This window comes from Alternaria arborescens, assembly GCF_004154835.1.
Source record: "Alternaria arborescens strain FERA 675 chromosome Unknown contig_54, whole genome shotgun sequence".
Taxonomy (NCBI): Eukaryota; Fungi; Ascomycota; class Dothideomycetes; order Pleosporales; family Pleosporaceae; genus Alternaria; species Alternaria arborescens.
This window is the reverse complement of record NW_021167909.1, coordinates 55103-74373: the sequence shown is the minus strand read 5'-3', so window position 1 is coordinate 74373 and position 19271 is coordinate 55103. Positions and strand designations below refer to the sequence as shown.

The 19271-nt window shown below is 51.3% G+C and overlaps 7 protein-coding genes across 7 annotated transcripts; 3 read left to right on the top strand and 4 right to left on the bottom strand.

The window, feature by feature from the left end:
* Positions 1 to 1509: 1509 nt before the first annotated feature.
* AA0111_g11648 (hypothetical protein) lies at positions 1510 to 5832 on the top strand (the record flags this gene model as incomplete). The annotated part of the gene is made up of 3 exons (XM_028645537.1): positions 1510 to 2121; positions 2187 to 5677; positions 5730 to 5832. The coding sequence occupies 3 exons, from the start codon at positions 1510 to 1512 to the stop codon at positions 5830 to 5832; spliced, it is 4206 nt and encodes a 1401-aa protein (XP_028500765.1).
* A 1203-nt stretch (positions 5833 to 7035) lies between these two features.
* On the top strand, positions 7036 to 7553 carry AA0111_g11647 (hypothetical protein; the record flags this gene model as incomplete). Its single annotated transcript, XM_028645536.1, has 3 exons — positions 7036 to 7093; positions 7196 to 7342; positions 7462 to 7553. The coding sequence occupies 3 exons, from the start codon at positions 7036 to 7038 to the stop codon at positions 7551 to 7553; spliced, it is 297 nt and encodes a 98-aa protein (XP_028500764.1).
* A 2544-nt stretch (positions 7554 to 10097) lies between these two features.
* Positions 10098 to 10445, bottom strand: AA0111_g11646 (hypothetical protein; the record flags this gene model as incomplete). The annotated part of the gene is made up of 1 exon (XM_028645535.1): positions 10098 to 10445. The coding sequence occupies one exon, from the start codon at positions 10443 to 10445 to the stop codon at positions 10098 to 10100; it is 348 nt and encodes a 115-aa protein (XP_028500756.1).
* A 1811-nt stretch (positions 10446 to 12256) lies between these two features.
* AA0111_g11645 (hypothetical protein) lies at positions 12257 to 13075 on the bottom strand (the record flags this gene model as incomplete). The annotated part of the gene is made up of 1 exon (XM_028645534.1): positions 12257 to 13075. One exon carries the CDS (start codon positions 13073 to 13075, stop codon positions 12257 to 12259), a length of 819 nt encoding a protein of 272 aa, XP_028500757.1.
* A 361-nt stretch (positions 13076 to 13436) lies between these two features.
* On the bottom strand, positions 13437 to 13995 carry AA0111_g11644 (hypothetical protein; the record flags this gene model as incomplete). The annotated part of the gene is made up of 2 exons (XM_028645533.1): positions 13437 to 13601; positions 13654 to 13995. The coding sequence occupies 2 exons, from the start codon at positions 13993 to 13995 to the stop codon at positions 13437 to 13439; spliced, it is 507 nt and encodes a 168-aa protein (XP_028500758.1).
* Positions 13996 to 14881: 886 nt separating this feature from the next.
* Positions 14882 to 17131, top strand: AA0111_g11643 (hypothetical protein; the record flags this gene model as incomplete). Its single annotated transcript, XM_028645532.1, has 5 exons — positions 14882 to 15407; positions 15564 to 15892; positions 15952 to 16483; positions 16534 to 16677; positions 16728 to 17131. 5 exons carry the CDS (start codon positions 14882 to 14884, stop codon positions 17129 to 17131), a joined length of 1935 nt encoding a protein of 644 aa, XP_028500750.1.
* A 168-nt stretch (positions 17132 to 17299) lies between these two features.
* On the bottom strand, positions 17300 to 18507 carry AA0111_g11642 (hypothetical protein; the record flags this gene model as incomplete). Its single annotated transcript, XM_028645531.1, has 4 exons — positions 17300 to 17762; positions 17812 to 18015; positions 18071 to 18378; positions 18433 to 18507. The coding sequence occupies 4 exons, from the start codon at positions 18505 to 18507 to the stop codon at positions 17300 to 17302; spliced, it is 1050 nt and encodes a 349-aa protein (XP_028500755.1).
* Positions 18508 to 19271: the final 764 nt, after the last annotated feature.

Genomic DNA, 19271 nt, shown 5'->3' with positions numbered 1-19271 from the left:
ACCCATACGTAAATATCCTTTCGATTGAGAATCTTTCTGGTTCATGTCTTCGGCTGGGCAATCCCCGCCTTTGACAAAATTGTCGATGCATCGTCCAGTCAACCGGACAGAGTCCGTGTCAAGCTCGAGGCCCTTGCTTGAGTCAATCGGGCCTTGTGGTAATCATAGAGGTGCACAGAGTGGTCTGATCAATCGTTATCGATTGTGGCGATGATACTCGAAAATCTCACATGACAATGGAGTTAAGGCGGAGATGTCTTTCACGTGAATTGCCGTCGCCGCAAAACACGCCGTCATTGTGCATAGACGCGCAGCAAGACGTCAGTAAGTTTACATTTTTTCTTCGATCTGCGTAAGAGGGGTGATGCGATTTTACACTGTATGGACGGCAAGGCCTGTGCGGCATTGTGGTACTAGGACTGCTTTGTCTGTGGATGGTTTCTTTGTCGCAGCCACGACTGTGCTTCATTGTGCTACCGGGTGTATCCTAAGAGACACAGGGCTGAGCTATAGCAGTAGGAACAAGAACCCGTTCACCTGGTCCCATGGTGCGCGTAGGAACAGGGCGTTTGGCATTGGGTAGACGCACATGTCTACAAGACGGCGGGGTTTGCTCAAAGTATGGATTGCATCTGCTGTCGCCGTCCAGCCCAGCCCAGCGCAAGGCACCCCACGTACTAGAGGCTTGCCTCCGCTATGTGCCAACAGCCACGGCCTGCTAGTCGGAGTCACGACGAGGTCATTGGGGCGAGGTGCAGCATTGCGAGTCTGGTCTCGCTTACTGTGTACGTGATGACGGGCCCAAGTCATGGATTTGGTGAGGCAGCGTGGGCGGCCCCTCCGCTCTTGCCTGTTGTATCCGAGGAAATCACGACTGCGTACATGGCAACCACAGTTTGTGCGCGCCCGCCAATAAACCAATCGTGAACTGACTGGCCCGTAAGTCTGAGCAAGCAGCGTCATCAGACAAGCCTGGCTTGATTGGCGTGGGCACTCCAGGTGTTGGGACTGAGCTTCAAGGACTCTCGGCTAGGCCAACATCCTTGTTGCGGCTTAGTCTGGCACTCAAACAATTTTCGAAAGAGCCCAACCGCCATCCCTCCACACACCCGTCTCTCCACTGCGAGAACATCCCATCACGACACACGCAGCGGACTCAGTGATCTTCACAGGAGCCGCCCGTCGATTTCACGAATTTATTCGGCGAAATCCACCTCTCCCGAATCCGGAACCTGTTCAGAGACTCCTTCATTGAAGCGCTCGGACAGCCCTCAACACCCTTCCTAAAGGAGTTGACCTCTTGCCTTCCCTTCGTCACCGCGGACGACACTCTTTTCTGCATCCTCCCGAGTCGCTGTCACAGCAACTCATTAATTCCGCAGAGTTCGTCCCCTCGCTCGAATCTGGGATTCCAGCGACACCAACGTCATCCGACCTCAGCTAGGTAGCGACCGCGCAGCCTACCGACCGCCTTCCCACATCCACCTCACCTCACCCACCACCGAGTCCATGAGTAATCCCGCCTCGAACTCGCAAACCCCGCCGATTGCCGCTTCCTCGTCTACGACCGCGAACAACTCCTCTACGGGATCGTCCGCCACCGTGGCCGCCGGTTCGGCTCAACCCACTGCCCGCAGCTCCTACGCCAACGCGACCAAGCCCACGATCGTGTCTAGCGCAGCGCCGCCCGTGGCAGTGGGAGGTCCACAGAGCGCGCAGCATGGAAAGAGCTCCTCTGTATCCCCGGTGAATGGCAACGGCGCCATCAAGCCTGCTATTCCCGCTATGCCCACCATCGTGAGTGGCGGCCCTAACGGCAGCGCCCACGAGCGCAAGTCGTCCGTCCAGATCAAGCAGACCCCACCTGTTGCGACTGCAGGTGGCCCGCCCTCTGGCATCAAGTTCGGCTCGCTCGCTGGCTCACCAGCGCCTGCCCACGCCTCGCCTGTAGTCCAGGGAAGCCTGAACCCGGCGCAGGTGCAGAACCCGCGCGTTGCTTCGCCTGCTCACTCACCTTCACCCATTCCCACGCCCATTTCCGGAGGCCCCAAGCCTGACGGACTGCCGACTCGGCCAAACTTGGTCTTCGGTGGCCAGGGCGGTGAAAGCACTGAGCCTAACGTGAGTTTACGCCCTTCTTGCCCTTATATACTGTTCCTCCATCTCAGTTACTGACTCTGCTACAGGCGCGCCCTGCTATGCCCCCTCAACCCAACTCTCACTCTCTCCCGCAAGCCCAACACTTGCGCCGCGAGTCGTCTCAGTCCGCGCACAGCGACATGAGCAACGCAAACATGGGCCGCGGTGGCTCATTTGCCAACCGAGGCGGTCGCGGTGGATACACCCAGGGCCACTTCAACCCGCAGATGGCAAACTACTCGCCACAGCCACACCGCGCCATGCCTCAGATGGGTCGCGGTGGTCAAGCCCCGCCGTTCCACCCTCAGGGTCAGATGCCGCAGCGCTCTCCCTACACTCAGAACCGTAGCCCCGCTATTACCCCCGCTACGATGCACCAGCAGCAGCATCTTGCCAACCCTGGTATGCCATTCTACCCGGGACAGCAGTATCCTCCACAGGCTATGTACGGCGGCATGCCTCAACCAGGCTTAGATCCCTACAACAACTTCTACCCGCAGAACTACGGACTACAGCAGTCGATCCACTACCCAGGTGTCCCTGCTAGCCCTGGCCGTGGCTACCCTCCCCAGATGCAGTCACCCTACGGAGTTGCTCCCTACGGTCATCAGCCACAGGCCCAGAGCATGTCACGCACTCCTTCCAACATGTCGGAGCGGCCATCATCTGCTGTTCCTCAGCCTTCCACACCGGCCATGACTAACGTCAACCACATCTCGCACACGCACACCCCGAGCATGACGTCAGCAAGCCCAGCGCCCAGCTCCACCTTCGAGCGCCCGAAGCGGGCAAGCAAGGCTATCACTATCAAGACCGTTGATGGTGAAGTTGTCGACTTCAAGCCCAAGGGTGCTTCGCCTGCACCGCCAGCTGTCGCATCCTCTGTACCTGCAGCTCCTCGGTCTCCCGCTATTGCTGCTACACCAACTCCGCCGCGCGCGCCAAGCGCCACCGACGCTACGAAGGCTGATGGCGAGTCCAAGAAGGCTGAGTTTGTCAAGCAATTCCAGGAGAAGCTCCGTCTCCAAGAAGAGGCCGAGAAGAAGGCAAGGGAAGCTACCGAGGAAGAGGCCAAGGCCGAAGCCAACGCAAAGCTTGCTGCTAAGGAAGAGGCAGACGCTAAAGCTGCTGCGGAAGCCAAGGAGAAGGAGGACGCCGAAGCTGCCAAGAAGGCTGAGACTGACGCGGCCGAGAAGAAGCGCCTCGAAGATGAAGAAATGGAGCGCATGATTGCTGAGATGGAGGAGGAGGAGAAGAAGCGCGAAGAGGATGAGAAGCGTTACGCTGAAGAGAAGAAGAAGAAGGCCGAGGCTGAGAAGGCCAACGCTGCTGAGAAGGTCAAGCAGGAAGAGGAGCGTCTGCGCAAGCTTGAGCGGGATGCCGAAGAGGCTGAAGCTGCTCGCGCAGCAGAGACTCCCGAGCAAAAGGCCGAACGCGAGGCCAAGGACAAGGCTCTCTTCGCAGGCCTGAAGAAGAACACCATGTTTGGTCCTGGTGCTTCTCAGACCGAGGAGGCAAACCCAGTCGAGGCTACTGCTCCTGTCGTTGCACCCGCACCATCAAAGACTCCCACTGGTACCAAGCCCAAGCCAGCCGCTCTCAAGCTCGAGACGAACAAGTCCGTTGAGCCCGCGCAGCCAACTGCTGGTATGCAGGCGCTCAAGACCGCACGTTTCCTCGAGGTTCGTGCTGAGGTTCAGTACCCTCAGGGTGTTGCTAGCCCCAACCCTGCTCTTAACAACAGCAACAGGAGCAAGGGACGCCAGTACGACAAGGACTTCCTCTTGCAATTCCAAGATGTCTTCAAGGAGAAGCCTTCGGTTGACTGGGACATGAAACTCAAGGAGACTGTTGGTGACGAGCCTCAATCAGCTCGCGGCCCCCCGTCTGCTCGAGTCGGTTCTATGGGTCCCCGTCAAGGATCTCGCGGAGGTGCTGCCGGTGGCGGCATGGGCAATTTTGGAGCACCTGGTTCGTTCCCGCCAGGAGGGCGCACACTCCCGCCAGGTACGACATCCGAAGAGCGCTTCAAGCAAGCTCAAGCTGGACGTAGCTCCTCTATGACGAACCCCCTTGCTCATGTCGTTCTAGGTGGAGGTCGTGGCGGTTTCCCCATGGGCGGCGCTCCTGCTATGGGAGGACGCAACAACTCCTACCAGAGCGCCCACCGCGTACCCGATTCTCCTCGCGTTGGCAGCTCTCGTGGTAAGGGCGCCGGCGGCAGCCATCGCGGTCGCGGCGGCCAGGGCGGCGGCCAGGACGCCAAGGCAATGCCACTGACCGCTGGTAAGGAAATCGAGGGACTTAAGCGTTCGCAGACTGGTTGGGTACCTACTTCGCTCACTCAGCCTCAAGCTGTCCAGGCTCAAATGAGTGCAGGCCACTTGGCTCCCGATATGGTACAGCGTAAGGTCAAGGCTGCTCTCAACAAGATGACACCCGACAAGTTTGACAAGATTTCCGACCAAATTCTCGAGATTGCTGGACAGTCCAAGGACGAGACTGATGGACGCACCCTTCGCCAGGTCATTCAGCTCACTTTCGAGAAGGCTTGTGACGAGTCTCATTGGTCTTCTATGTACGCCAAGTTCTGTAGCCGCATGTTGCAGACTATGAGCACCGAGATCAAAGACGAGAACGTCCGCGATAAGCATGGCAACCCCGTCGTTGGTGGTGCTCTCTTCCGCAAGTACCTACTGAACCGTTGTCAGGAAGAGTTCGAGCGTGGTTGGGAGGTCAATCTGCCCGAGGCGCCAGAAGGCGAGAAGGAAGCCAAGCTTCTGTCAGACGAGTACTACATCGCCGCTGCTGCCAAGCGTAAGGGTCTCGGTCTTATCCAGTTCATCGGAGAGCTGTACAAGCTGGGCATGTTGACCCTCCGTATTATGCACGAGTGTGTGCTCAAGCTTCTCGACTTTGAGGGCCTTCCCGATGAGGCTGCTATTGAGTCTTTGGTCAAGCTCCTCCGCACTGTTGGAGCCACGATGGAGTCAGCTGAGGCTGGTCCCAAGATGATCAACATGTACTTCGAGCGCATCGAGAAGGTCATGAACATGGAGGGTCTTCCGTCGCGTATGCACTTCATGTTACTTGACACCGTCGACATGCGCAAGTCTGGCTGGAAGTCCAAGGACATTCTTAAGGGTCCCAAGACCATTGCAGAGATCCATCAAGAAGCCATGGCGGCTCAGCAGGCCGCGGAGATGGAGCGTACACGATCAAACCAGCGCGGTGGTGGTGGTCGTCTTCCCATGGGTCGCGGCGACGCTCGCTCCTTCTCAGGTGGTGGCATGCAGCCTCCTCCAGACACTGGCAGCCGTGTACAGATGGACGACCTCCGCAAGCTCTCCAAGGGTGCTTCTGGGCGCAACCTGAACAACCAGTCCCTCGGCCCGTCCATGCTTGGTAGCCGCAGCGGTAGCGGCCGTCGTGGTCTCGGCCCCGGCATGATGGGCGGTCGTGAAGACTCCAACGCCTCCTCGCGCACTGGCACACCACCAGTCAAGAAGCAGGAAACTGCCCACGCGAACGCTTTCGAGTAAGCTTCCATTTCTCATGACATTCAAGGTTTTTACTAACAACTATTGCAGTGCACTTGCAGCTCTGAGCAACGAAGACGCCGGCGAGGCTGGCTCTGCATCCAACGCGGCAGACGAATCTGCAGCCGACACGGAGGCCAAGCCTTCCGAGTGATTACCTCTTTTTCCAACCATTCGAGCGCGTGACGGTTCTTATACCCATAGACCACACCGCACGCGGTAATCTAATCGATCGCCTGTTTCTTCGTTGCTATAGAAAGGGGGGTTGCATCACAGCGCGCAGTCATTGTTTGCATGCATTTCGGACGCCCGGGGTTTTCATCAAAAGTTTCCTTGTTGTCGATGTGCATGCGCATGTTTTCATGTTTTTTACGGACCATGATGGCGGCGTTCTGGGACCTGCTTTGCAAGATGGATGGATGAGGGACGGCCCTACACCGCTGACGCTTCTTACGAGCGCTATGGGTGGTTCTTTGGGCACGATTGAGTTATTTCTCTTGACCTCTGTTCGTTCATCACCTTTTTCCTGCGCTGCTAGGGTAGGGATGGGCAAAAGATGGGTAGCAGGGAGTCTACCTTTTGTCCACCTGTGGAGGTTCTTTGCCTCTAATCCTGCACTTTCTTCATGTTATCCTTTTCTTCTTCTCTTTCTTCTTTGCTTGCAACTCTTCAGAGAATGCGGTGGTTTGGCGATCGCATATGGTGTCCGCCCATGACAGCAGAACGACCTTGCTTAGGCATGTCGTTGCTCAGGCATGCACACGTGCGACGATGCAAGAAGAGTACACAAAAAGATCTTGCAAATGCGCGAAAACGATGATGTACGGATGATGAGAATCATTACGGACTTCTTGTTTGCGATATCGATCCAGATAGAATGAAATGTGCTAAAAATGTATTCTGCCCTGATGGCGATGTTGTGACGCTGTGATACTGTTGCCTGGTCGGACCATCTTTGCAAACCTTGGCAGGCCTAGATTTGGTGGGAGACAGGTGCCCTGCCAATGATGTGACATGATGCAAACATGTCGATCCTTTCTGCGAGATATTCGCTGACGGCACGAGCGTTGCGCGTCTCTCAGCCCGTTGTTCACAAATGAGGGGCAGAACGGGTGGGCAGAGGGGTTGCTGCAGGGATAAGGAGGGCAAGAGCGGGTTACGTCATAAGGACAGAGTAGCAAAGGGAAGACACATATGTAAAGCTCAGGAAAGTTGGCAGGCTGAGCACTTTTACACTACACTCACAGCGGGACCGAACTCTCAACCGATTTAATCAGTTTCAAGTACAAATCTGCCGTTTCTTAATCAGATTCAGGATCACCTTGTGATATATAACACACACACACACACATCAACCATGTCGGACCAGAACAACCAGCAAAAAGGCTTCTTCGGCACCGCTGCAAGCGGTATCGGTATGTTTCATTCTCAATTCTTTGCATCTATCCTCTGGCCCTTTTTTCTTTCCCACCAGCACCGCCGTATTTGGTACGTCAGAAAACAAGCTAACAGTACAGGAAACACGCTAGGCGCAGCAACGAACACGGTCGGAAAGGGCGTCCAGGGCGTTACTGATGCCACTGGCAATGTCGTTGCTGCCGGTGGTAAAGGGCTTGGCGATGCTGTGACGGGAATTACGCAGGGTGTTGGGGATACTACTAAAGGTACGTTTACTTCCTGCGCGTGTGGGTGGTTGGGGGTGTTTAGGGGAGAGAGAGGGAGTGGGGGTTGGGAAAGGAATGTGGGAAGAAGGTGAGGAAGGATACTGGCTGACATGAGATAGCGGCGGGTAACTTTGTTGGCGATACGACGAAGGCTGGGGGTAAGAGCATGGGTGCTGAGCAGAAGGGTCAGAATCAGACTGGTGGACAGTAGAGAGTGGGATGTTTTTTGAACATGCGGGATGAAGTATACATGGTAGTTGGAAGAACCAACAAGACACCTTTAAGCCGGCTTAATACCATTTGATGATGACGAAGATTGATTCAGACGAGATTTTCGGTGCTTGAAAGGCACGCAGGAGCTTACGCACACCATTTCAATGTACCAAGTATTGCGCATCATGAGACTAAGCGCTTGCACTAGCTTGAGCGCCTCGTCCATGGTATAAAAGCTGGCTTTCTTCTTCTCCAAGTTGTCTTCCTATCATTCGCCTTCTCAAAAACATTCTCCGAAATACTCCTGCCCATCTAGGCATGACTGGGCTTCGGGACTAAATCAAAAAATTGGTGCTGCCATAGCTCATGGATTTTTTTTGCGCCTGTATACAAATCGTTGATCTCACTCTCTACGGAGTGTCTGTTTGGAGCCAATCCAAAGCAACGATATCTCCAAAATGCATTCGTGACCTGGTCATGTCGTAAAAAAGCGCAGGGGTCCTGATGATGAGGACGACAGGCAACTGGAATTGCGAAAACATCGATGAAAAGGCGCCACCAACAACGTCATGGATCTCTCCGCGCTTTTTCCTACCATGTATGATACAGTGTATCTCAAAACAACTCACTGGCCCCACATGGTGCAAGAAAGATATCGTTCACTATGCATCAAGGGCGATGATGTTTGAACGGCGTCACATCTCACCTAAACACCTCGCCGGGGTATAAATGTCTCTCTTTCTTCGGCCTACCCTTACCTTCATCACACACTTCCTTTCAAAACTCTTTCTCAAAATTCGAAAGCATACGCTCCATGGAGCCTTCCGTCCTCCGCCTTCTCAATTGCAAATGCCAACTGAACATGTTCCCGCCTTCCGCGAAGTCTTCCCAAAACCGAGCACATGTATATCACGAGAGCCTATGGTCTGTCAAAAACTGTACGATACGATTGAATGTTTGTTTCGTCCTCCGTACAAAACAAAATGCGTAGGCTCACATGCCCTGCGTTTTCGACATCTTCTCATCCAATGCTTTGTTATTGAACTCGGAAGAATCAGTTCACACGCGAGTATGAGCAGTAGGAGACTCTTCTCATCTGCTATACGGCTAGAATAGATATCATAGGCAGCACATGCCGTCCTTCCCTGGTCAACGAAATCGGATGGCCATCATTGCATGTCGCTTTCGTGTGTCTGAAAATGACCATCGAAGTTCACATGAGGACCGCGCGTCGAGCTGCTTGCATATGAAGCCTTCCTCCTTGCGCTTTGTTCTCTTTCTTCATCCAAACATCTTAATCGCATTTCACCAAATAAGTCTTGCTGAGGTATCATGGTTCCGGGCTTTCGCGTATTCTCAGAAATCACCATCTATCCGCTCCGTGGCACGCTGAGTGCGTCTCAACGGCGAAGTCATATGCAGACACCGAAATGAGTCTTTCAACCGAAGATGGAATCGATGTGTGTTGCTACTGAGTACGTTTACTCCAAAGGTGTGGCGAATATAATGATGTGTCGAAAAACCCACATTCGAAAAAACACATCAGAACGAAGTCGTGATGACATCTAGCGTTTCGAAACGAACACAAGCAAGAGTTATGAGAAGCTGATTGGAACTATCTCTACAATCTCGCAGCTTTGTTTTGCCAAAAAGATCCACAAAACCACTAGATGATGCTTCTGGGATCTACTGGGAAGAGCGCTAGTGTCGGTATACTTCTTGCCTACAAAGCAACATTCCTATGTTGTGATTTGCTTGGCTAGCACAATTGTCAAAACCACAACACTAAAATCTCGCCGACAAGTTTGATGTGGGGTTTCCCCTTGCTGTATTCCTCCATAACCGCCGAGAAGCTTCTGTCTGCCGAATGTGTTTCGTGGGACTTGCCGGTCTGCAAATGGAATGAAAACCTGTCCATCTCGCTTTTGAATTGCAGTATCTTAAACATGCTGTAGACAGCTGTAAATAATCTACAAGATATGCAATGAACTCTCAAAACCGGCTCAACAAGCATTTGAAAACTTTCATGGACCTGTGATTTATCAACGAATCAACGACAACAGTCTTGATGTTCGGTGCGGTTCTCCAGATTCCTTCGCCTTGTATTGCAGACCCATCTCGTGTTATCCTGGCATTATGACATTGCTTCAAGTATGTATGATCTTTTGTATGGCTAGCAATTCTGCCTGGAATATGGCAACTACCTCTATGATACGTTCGTTCAATGTCAGAACGGAGCAAAAGACAATCTGAATGCGGTACTACATATTGAGCAGTGAAACAATATGGTAGAATGTAATGTGATTAAGGATAGTATGAGGTATGCTTTATTAAACTCCTGGGCCCCACCAAAACAACAGTCCCCCCCTTCCGCCTATTAAATTGTGCCCTTGTTCACCTATGCAATACTGATGAGCTCTTTATTTTCCATTGCAGTCGCTTTCATTGTAAGAGCTTAGGCGTATGTAGGTCTATATAAGAAGTGATTAGTCTCGTACTTGACTAAGAAACGCCACACTATGCACTTACGCACTTGATACACTTAGCACCTGTGGCGACCCAAGTACTTTCCAAGAGTGATGCACTCATCTGGGTACCACCCTGTACCGCATTGGCAGTGCCCAAGAGGGGCGCCTCCAGCGAAGTTCTTGCATTCCATAGCGCATCGGTTTCCCGGGTCGCCATTAGTTCCTGCTTTGCCGCAAGAAGCATAGCCTGAGGCGCAGAACCTGTCCTTGAACCAAGTGTTCACATCACCGGCTCCCTCTTGAGGCGACCTAGCATCGATTGGCAGATCCGAAGGTGCTCGTACGTGGAGAGGCTCAGCTGGACCGGCGGCAGCGAAGCCAGCGAGAGTGCCAACAGCGGCGATGAGAGTGAGGAACTTCATGATTGTTGGTGATAAAGAGTGTTTGTAAGAACAAAGGAGTGTGTAGATGTAATGAGTGAGTGGTGTCTATTCTGGAGAGGAGGCGATAGGTCTTTTATACCAGTTCATGCTCATCTCCCGTCTTACCCTAAACGATGTGCAGAACCGGAGTCCAAGCCTGTAGAAAGTAATCTGATATTCTTGAAGCCATGGCGGTCTGAAATTCGAGTCATTGACTACCAAAGGAGGTACCCGACTAGTACAGTGGGATGAACATCTTTGAGCAGGGATTATGGTAACCATGATTTCCTGTCTTACCAGGTTTTGCGAATTTGGTTGCCTATATTGCCATAGCGCTATTGAGTTGTCTTATGTCGGCAGGCGACAGTACTGTTCGCTGCGGTAACGGAACTTGGGTTTGTCGATTATGCTATGGTTAGATGCCTGTAGGTGGTTTTGAGAGATATTTTGTTGGCGAAGGAGATCTGAACCACGGTCTCCAGCTTCTCTAAGCATCTCTGCAAGGGCGCGGAGTCAAACTATCGGATCTAGATGCATTCTTCTCGACTATGATAGGTAGCAACGTGGGACTTTCAGTAATCACAGGCGTTACCATCGTCGTTAGCACTTCATTTTCGGGGTCGGCCCGCATGCTCTCACTAGCTGTAAGGACCGTGAATTTGATCTAGATATATCTCAGCGGGACTTTCAAGATGTACAAGTATCTTGGCCACAGCTAGTACATGGCGATCGTGACTACATACCTCGCACGCAACGACGTTGTGACTATCCGTTCAGGGACGAAAGGAGAGCATGCCGAATTGCGAAGACGTGATCCTGCATCCAAGTTAACAAACCCGTGATTTTTTAGTTCTATTCAATGCGCTCAAATATTCTGTGTATTGGTGAATGTTTTAGAAGTTCAACGTCAAAGTCGCCCAGGTAAGCTAAACCCCCCGGAACTAGGCGTGTCATAACTCCGCACCGAGGTCCGATTTTAACCCTTAGTCTGTCGCCCTAACTTCCTCTTCTACCACACTGATCATCGCAAGAGTTATCAGCATACAGTCATCTTTTAGTATAAAGATCAACTCTAGCTCATTCGGGAGATAGCGCGCTCTTCAGAAAGCTGCCCATTTGTTATCGTCGTCTTCCTGCAACCCCTTTCGAGTGCGCGGCCTCGAAGAAGTCTTGGAACGACATCTAGCACAAAACTGATCGTGCCAAGTTCGAATTTCCGGATGCGGCATTACTGACAGTACCGTCAGCCTCAAGGAAGGGCTTGGACCGACCACCCAACTACAGCTTATCTACCAAGTATTTGCACTGCCCTTCTAACGTATCACGATGAACGGTGTAGGGAATACGAGCAAAAGCCGCCGAAGATAGGAGTATACAAGAAGTCACACGTATAGCACTAGGCAAAGAGACAAAGTACTGAGGCATTGAGCAAATCTCCTTGTCATAGGGGAGCGACATTGTCAAAGAATGCCCGAAGAAGATAGTGTGGAGAAAGGTGCGCACTACGAACCGAATCCGGGAGCGAATTCGATATCGAGCCAACGTTGACAATCCCGCTACAGCCGACGTCCGCTGGGTATTCGGTACGAGCGTTATGTCGAGCCGACAACTACTCCTCGATCAAAAGGAGAGTGGCTAAAGATTGACAACTGGGCGTACTCGATACACCACCGCGGAAGTGCTTTCGTGTTTCCTGTATCGAGGAGATACCGGGTCTGCCCTCGCTTGCTTTGGCATGTCTCGAGCTCAACAAGGAGGCAGCAGTATCACAGGCTGTTCAGTCTTCCATAAGAGTAGAACTCCGGCTTTACTCAGGTCCCTATAAATGTAGAATGGCGCGCTCGACTGCCGCCATAACGGGTGCGCATGCTTCCTCTCACAGGCCGCGATCGCCCGAGACCTGGCGAAATGGATCCTCGCGAACGTCCTTGAAGCAGTACACTCGTGTGAGATGGTTTTACAGGGACGACAATATCGCGGAAGTTGCGTAGATCGTTTTGTTGTCGCATCATAGATCCGTAACTGACGAGCAAGATCTTGAGCCGGGATATCCACTTCCCGGAGTTGTGTCGTTGAAACATAGCAGTCAAATGAGAAAGCCAGGAAAAGCCATTGAGATACGAACTTCCCACAGTTTCCAAGTCAACAATGATGTAGAGCTGCGGGAAGCTCGCGATAGTACGTGCTAGGAGATCAAGCCATTGCTCGACAGAATCCGCGGCGCGAAACTGCGCACAACTCAGCGCAAGTGAGCGTTCTGTATGCTGTGAGATACTGAGCTGTATAGCCTGACATACCAACCCTTTGATGACATCTATGGCTGATGCGGAAGTTGCGCCATCCGCTGGTACCGACTTCAGGGCCCAAAGTGTGGGCACGGTCCGATTGCGAAGATCGTTGATGACGTCAACAGCGAAGCTCTGGACTTGGAATCGCGTACTATACTCGCCTTTCACCATGATCATAGTCGGTGATGATGCGGACTCCCAGGCGGTAAACTTCGGATTTAACCAAAATTGCGACCCTGCATCTGCTCTTGTTTGCCGAGCCCTGGTACGAGCGCGCATAAAGGCGCGGTATTGCAAGACTTTTAGCGGATCCAACGCATTGGCACCCGAGAGGAAGTCCATAATTTGGTTCAGTTGGAGATCAGTCAGGCGCTGATTGGTGTCTAGATTTGCACTTGTTTGGATTGACTGGTATGCTGCGCATCGTTGAGACTAGCGCTAGCGATTGCAAAAGTGACTTACAGATGAGTAACCCTCGCATTTCTTGGAGCATTTGTTCTGAACTTTGAAGCCTCTTGTTCAACTCCTGTATCTCCAGGTGCATGTCGCGCTGCTCCGCTTGTGCCCCTGCATTCGCTAATACTTCGATGGCCTTCGTGCACTCCCCTACATCTTGGATCAAGTCACTATAGTAGAGCTCGGTGGGCCGACTCAGAGCTTCCCACGTATGGCGTAGTTTGCTTTGCTGGAACCAGCGCTCCGCTCAGAGGAAAAATCGAATGATTCTGCTATAGATTTCGGATACCGCCTGTTGCATGCGGGCGGTGGGGTAGAAAGCATTGGCGAACTCCATGTGTGGTAGCACATCCGCGATTTGGCTCAACCCTTTAGCAAGGACTCTCAGTTGCTTCCCGTGGTTCTCAACCAACTGCGCTCAAGTACCAGTTCTTGTTTTACACACAATTGGAAGCAGTACTTACGACAAAGAGAAATTTCATTGCTCCCCATGCTAGGCTGACGTACTCAGGATGATGCTGGACAAGAACATCGAAGATTTGACCGTAATGGCAGATGCGCGACGCAAATTTCGACAACCACTTGGCGACTTTTTTCCCTTCATGCTCTTGCTCATATCTGGATCGCGCGTCGTTGAGGATGCTTTGCAGGTCATTGAGGCTCTGAAGTTGCTGAACTGTACCGAACCTCGCGCAAGTGCGGGAATCCAACTGGAATACGGAAAGCGCCTCTTTGAAAGCATTCTCGGCAGGATTGGCCGAGGAAATTGCCTGCGCATTTAGATACCACTGACGTTGTGACTGCATCGACGGTGTTGACATCCGTTATTTGGATAGGAAAAAATGTAGCATTGTCTTACTAACAAGATAGTTCGAACACGAACTTACAGTGAAAGGGAGGAGGCGTGAGAGGGGCTGGTGATCGATGGCTGAGGCGCAGCTGTTTGGCCCCCATATGAGACATCAGCTGCATGTCGTGAGGCTGAGCAATAGGGCTCCTGCATATAGGCGCGCAAAAGGTGAGTACAATGCGTGGTGCTACCCCTGACAGATGGAAAGACTAGATTGATAAGAACGACGTTGTCATAAATACCTCGTCACAGCACCCCCGTGGAAATCTACAAACATGCCACACAATGTTGTACGCCCCACTCCCCCTCTCCGTATAATCCGATGCGAAACGCAGAAGGTAGAAGATTCAGACACCAACCTTCTGGCCGACATAAGAGGCTATGCCCATCTTTCACATAATACAACGACCAAAAATGAATTAGATTGGCAACATTTGGGGCATGAGAGCAAACAAGAACGGCATCGCAAAGATCAAGAAATGGAGGACGATAATACCGACTCTACCTCGGATGATACCTCAGACTCTGCCTCATCCGGCTCTTCAATCCCGGATAGTACAAAGAGCGACCGTCCAGAAGCAGTATACGAAAATAGCACTCCGAATGCTGAGCGGTACTTATCTCGTAAGCGACGGAATGCCTTTGGGTCGCCAAAGGCACGGTCCGCGAAGCAGCGAAAAACAACTGCAATGCGTCGTACACCTTCAGACACGGTGTTGACGCGCACAAAACAAGGAAATTGTACATTGGGAGATGTATTGGATGAATTGAAAAACCTCCGAAAAGAAAACGAACGGTTACGACAGGCTGCTTGTGGGATATATATTCCCAGTCAACCTGCAATGCTCGCATATACTAGCAAGGTCTTCTACAAAGTCGGCAAAACCATGTATCTTGATGAACCACATTGGGAGCCTGCTGAAGGATCTGGAGTTGTGTTGCTGGGCAATAACCCGATCCGGAAGATGGAATACTATCTAGACCAACATCCTGAGATAGCCTTCGCCACCTATAAGGAGTATCGGGAAGCCCCACCCGCCGGCTACAGCAGAATGGAGACCAAAGATGGCATTTATCGTTCTCCAAAACCTACGCATGAATATCTCTCGCTGATAGCACCTGATATGATCGAAGCGGTCGAGGAATTTGTTCAAGCGATACCTCAATTCAGCGACTATTTCCCCTACTTCGATTCTAGAAGGAATATAGTAGCACCCTATCTTTTCATGTACTACAGTGCACCATTCCTACACGAAGTAGTACCAGAACCCAGAATACCCAACCAAAACCTCATCAAGCAGTTACACGCAGTAATTCAAGACAGCTATGGTGGCGAATACCACTCAGCAAGGCTCCAAGCAGATAAAGGTATGGTGACAAGTAGACATCTCAAGTATCTGATCAAACCTGGAGATGTTCTTGTTAGCAATGGACTGGCAGGAGAAGTTCCTTGAGCATGCATTGTTACGGGCTGGATCAAGGATCCGGAGAAAATGCTAAGAGAATCTCATTACGAAGAGTCAGATCATATTCAGAGCAAACTTATTCCCAGATACGGCCCTCTAGCTAATCCTGGGTCTAGTCACAAACTGAATACGTGGGTTTGGGAAGTTCCTGTGTGGTACTGGAAATTCGACGGCACCTATGCGAAACACGAAACTCGTGTAAACGTTGTCATGTCTCTTGGCTACGAAGAAGAGTCAGTTGAGATCAGAAATCTCAACAATTACCCTCTGCAGTATGCGGACAAAGAAATGAGATTGCTCCTTGAGAAGAGAGGCAGGACATTCTGGTCTCTCCGAAATAGACGATTTGTTTCATACCTGCGCTCCGACGAAGATGAGCTCCATAACGTATGTCTACTACACCAAGATATCTGAAACTTTCCCAAGAACTAATTTAATGGTCGTAGGTTGAAGACAGATATATGGTCGACACAAAGGCGTATAAGATGTTGTTCCCAAATTCGAAGATCGCGCGATTACAACTGAGGAACAGACTCAGCGCTACAATTATGGCACGCGACGAACCACCCGAAGAAGGCAATGCGCTTTTGGTAGCTCCATCGACGATCATGGCTCACAATCTACAAGAGAAGCAGTGGAGAGAGCTTTTGGTTGATCGCGTTACCGACATAGTATGGAACAAACAAGCCTTTGAGGATCTAGTCGCCGAACCAGAGACCAAGGAACTGGTGCAAGCGCTTGTTATGAAGAGAATCAATGCTAAAAAGTCGACTGACTTTGTAGCTGGTAAGGGAAATGGACTCATCATGCTTTTGCATGGAGCTCCTGGAACTGGCAAAACATTTACAGCTGAGGGTGTCGCCGAATTTGCAGAGAAGCCTTTACTCCGTGTGACTTGCGGAGATGTAGGAACAGATGCCGAAATCGTTGACCAGCGACTTCGCGCTACATTCCAGCTTGGAAGACTATGGGACTGCGGTATGTTTTCTTGCTTGTCTACAGGTGCTGAACCCTGCTAACGAGTGTAGTTGTACTTCTGGACGAAGCGGATGTGTTCTTGGAAGAACGTGACATGAAAGATCTCAAGAGGAACGCTCTCGTATCTGTGTTTCTCCGCGCGCTCGAGTATTATGATGGCATCTTAATTTTGACTTCAAATCGCGTTGGCACCTGTATGTTACTTCCGCATAGTCCTCGGCAGCGCTAATCACCAGATGTGTAGTCGACGAAGCCTTCAAATCTCGTATACAACTCGCCCTGCACTATGAAAATCTCGGAGTCATCCAACGTAGAAAGATCTGGCGAAATTTCATTGAACGCATGAGAACCCTTGAGGAATACTCTGATAGGGATCTGGACGAGATCCTCGACCATATTGAGGAGCTTGGTAGAGAGCCAATGAATGGACGAGAGATTCGTAATGTTATCACCATTGCGAGACAGTTGGCACAGTTTAGAGGGCCTCAGGAACGTTTTGGGTATCCACATCTCGAGCATGCTATTAAAGTGGCGAGCCGATTTAGCAGGTACCTGAAGGATATGAGGATGGACTTGACTGATGATATGATCAAGCAGGATAATGGGATCAGATTTTCATATACTGTGGTTCCGGCAGGTCTGGAATGAATCGTAAGAATACGTGTGTAGCCGAATGAAAGGATACTACTCGTCCTTTCAAATCGCACATATATCCATAACGAAAGGTTTCAATGTATCGTTAAAAAGTATCTGAGCGTACTCTCTGCTTCTTTCTTGTTTGTTGATGTAAATGTCTAGCCGCTAACCAACGACTCCTCACTCCCGACTAACCTCGACATGCCGACTAACAACAATACTGTCCTTGTTGTTATTCAAAAATCGATGGTTCTTCTCCAGAATCTCCTTCTGGCTCTCGCTATCGCTCGACACGCTACTACGACCACCGCGAACCTGTATCGAAGGAATATGCCCATCCTTGTTGTCCACGATGGTGCCGAGCTCGACTTCGTGGTCAAATGGCTTGTAGCGATGCGAACGGCCACCGTCGCCGCTGATACCATGCGGTGTACCTCCGGAATGAGGCTGCTGAGAGCCGCTTGAGCCGAGGTGCAGGAGGCGTTGAAAGAGTGGGCGAAGGGTCGCGATGTTTCCGACAAGCATGCCGAGGGCAGGTTCGGCGTAGCCCCAGATGAGGATGTTGGCGAGGCCATAGAGGTAGTCATGGCTGCTTGTCAGGCCAACGGTGTACTTTAGGCGAACTAGGCCAGAGACTGATGTGCTAAGGGGTTATTAGCGTTGAACGATAGCTAGGATCATGGGTATCATACAAGATACCTAAGCCCAGAATGCCGGCAACTGAGATCTTGGTGTTTCTGTTCATTTGCACGTTCCACAGAAGAGCGATTGGCATGAGTGCGGTGGCCCAATCGGTGAAAATGTTGACTGATGTGCAGAAGAAGTAAACGTTCTGCAGGTAGACTGATGGCTCGCAGTGTGTCCCTTCTGCCATTAGATCAGCTCTCCAAGCGGCCCTAGAGGTTGAACGATTAACAGTGCTCGAACCATCGAGGATCGCTTTGTACTTACTCAACGGGATAACATTGGAAGATGATGTAAAGGATGGCTGCTAGGTTGGTGGCTGCGCAGAGACCCATGATGGCGTAGTTGATGTAGATGAAGATCATCCTTCTTCCAGCTATCCGGTTCAGCATGAAGGCGATGCTCAGCTTGATGAAGATGATGGAGGTGCAGTAGAAGATTTGATAGAAGAAGAACCAAAAGTACGCCGTCTCCACATATTTCTGATTGCCAGGCCGAGCGAAAGTACTATCTTTGGCACCGATGCCGTAGTAAGAACCGATAGTCGTGACAATGGTAAGTGTCATAAGAGGCAACTGGGACGAGTGAGCTGTAAGATTCTTTGATATTCGAGAAGGATGGAAACGTACGCATCCGACTGCCATTATCCAATCCTCAAGAGCCCAGCTTCGATTGATGATTCTGACATATGTGCGCATACCCATCGTTATGAAGGCCAGCAGTCCTGTCGTGAGGACTGTCGCCGTGAGGTTGGGGCCCAGATCCTTCTCCACAGTCAGCTCTACGTAAATTCGTGTGATATTAGTTCACTTCACCTCATGTAGCACCATACTGATAATTTCCTATCGATCAGAATGAGTGTCGAATTGTAATGCGTTGGGGTTGGTTCTCTTAAACAACACGCAACGGTGGACGGGCATGAAGCGGTGGGGAAGCTTTTAGCATTATTGGTGCCTTCAAGTACGGAATGCAAACGGTCTGGTCCAAGGCTCCAAGGGAGTGGAACGCTTTACCTTCACTGCCTCGTATAAGATCGTCCCAGAATTTCCCGGAGCCCCATTCACCCGCATGGATGCGCATCCTGATGATCGGCGTGCTGAGAGAAGAACATGCAGTGCGTCTCCACCATCACGACTTGTCTTGCTGCCCCTGGTACTCGATATCACTTTGTCTCGTTTCCGGCTACATGCATCCCCATGGATATCGTCACACCTTAGCATTCCGCCCGAGATGACAGGCCGCGCGTTGGAATGAAGTTTGTGTACGACTGTGCGCATCTCTGGTCAAGCCTTTGAACGCGAACACGATTTGTCGGACGAACAGACAGACGCCAATGGAAAGTTGAGTGGGTTTCGGACCGTTGTGGAAATTTGGCATTCTGCATCGATCTCAGGTGAGTGACACGAACAAGGTCGGCGATCCTACGCTAATTCGAATAAAGATATGATCATCCCGTTCTTCCTCGCAA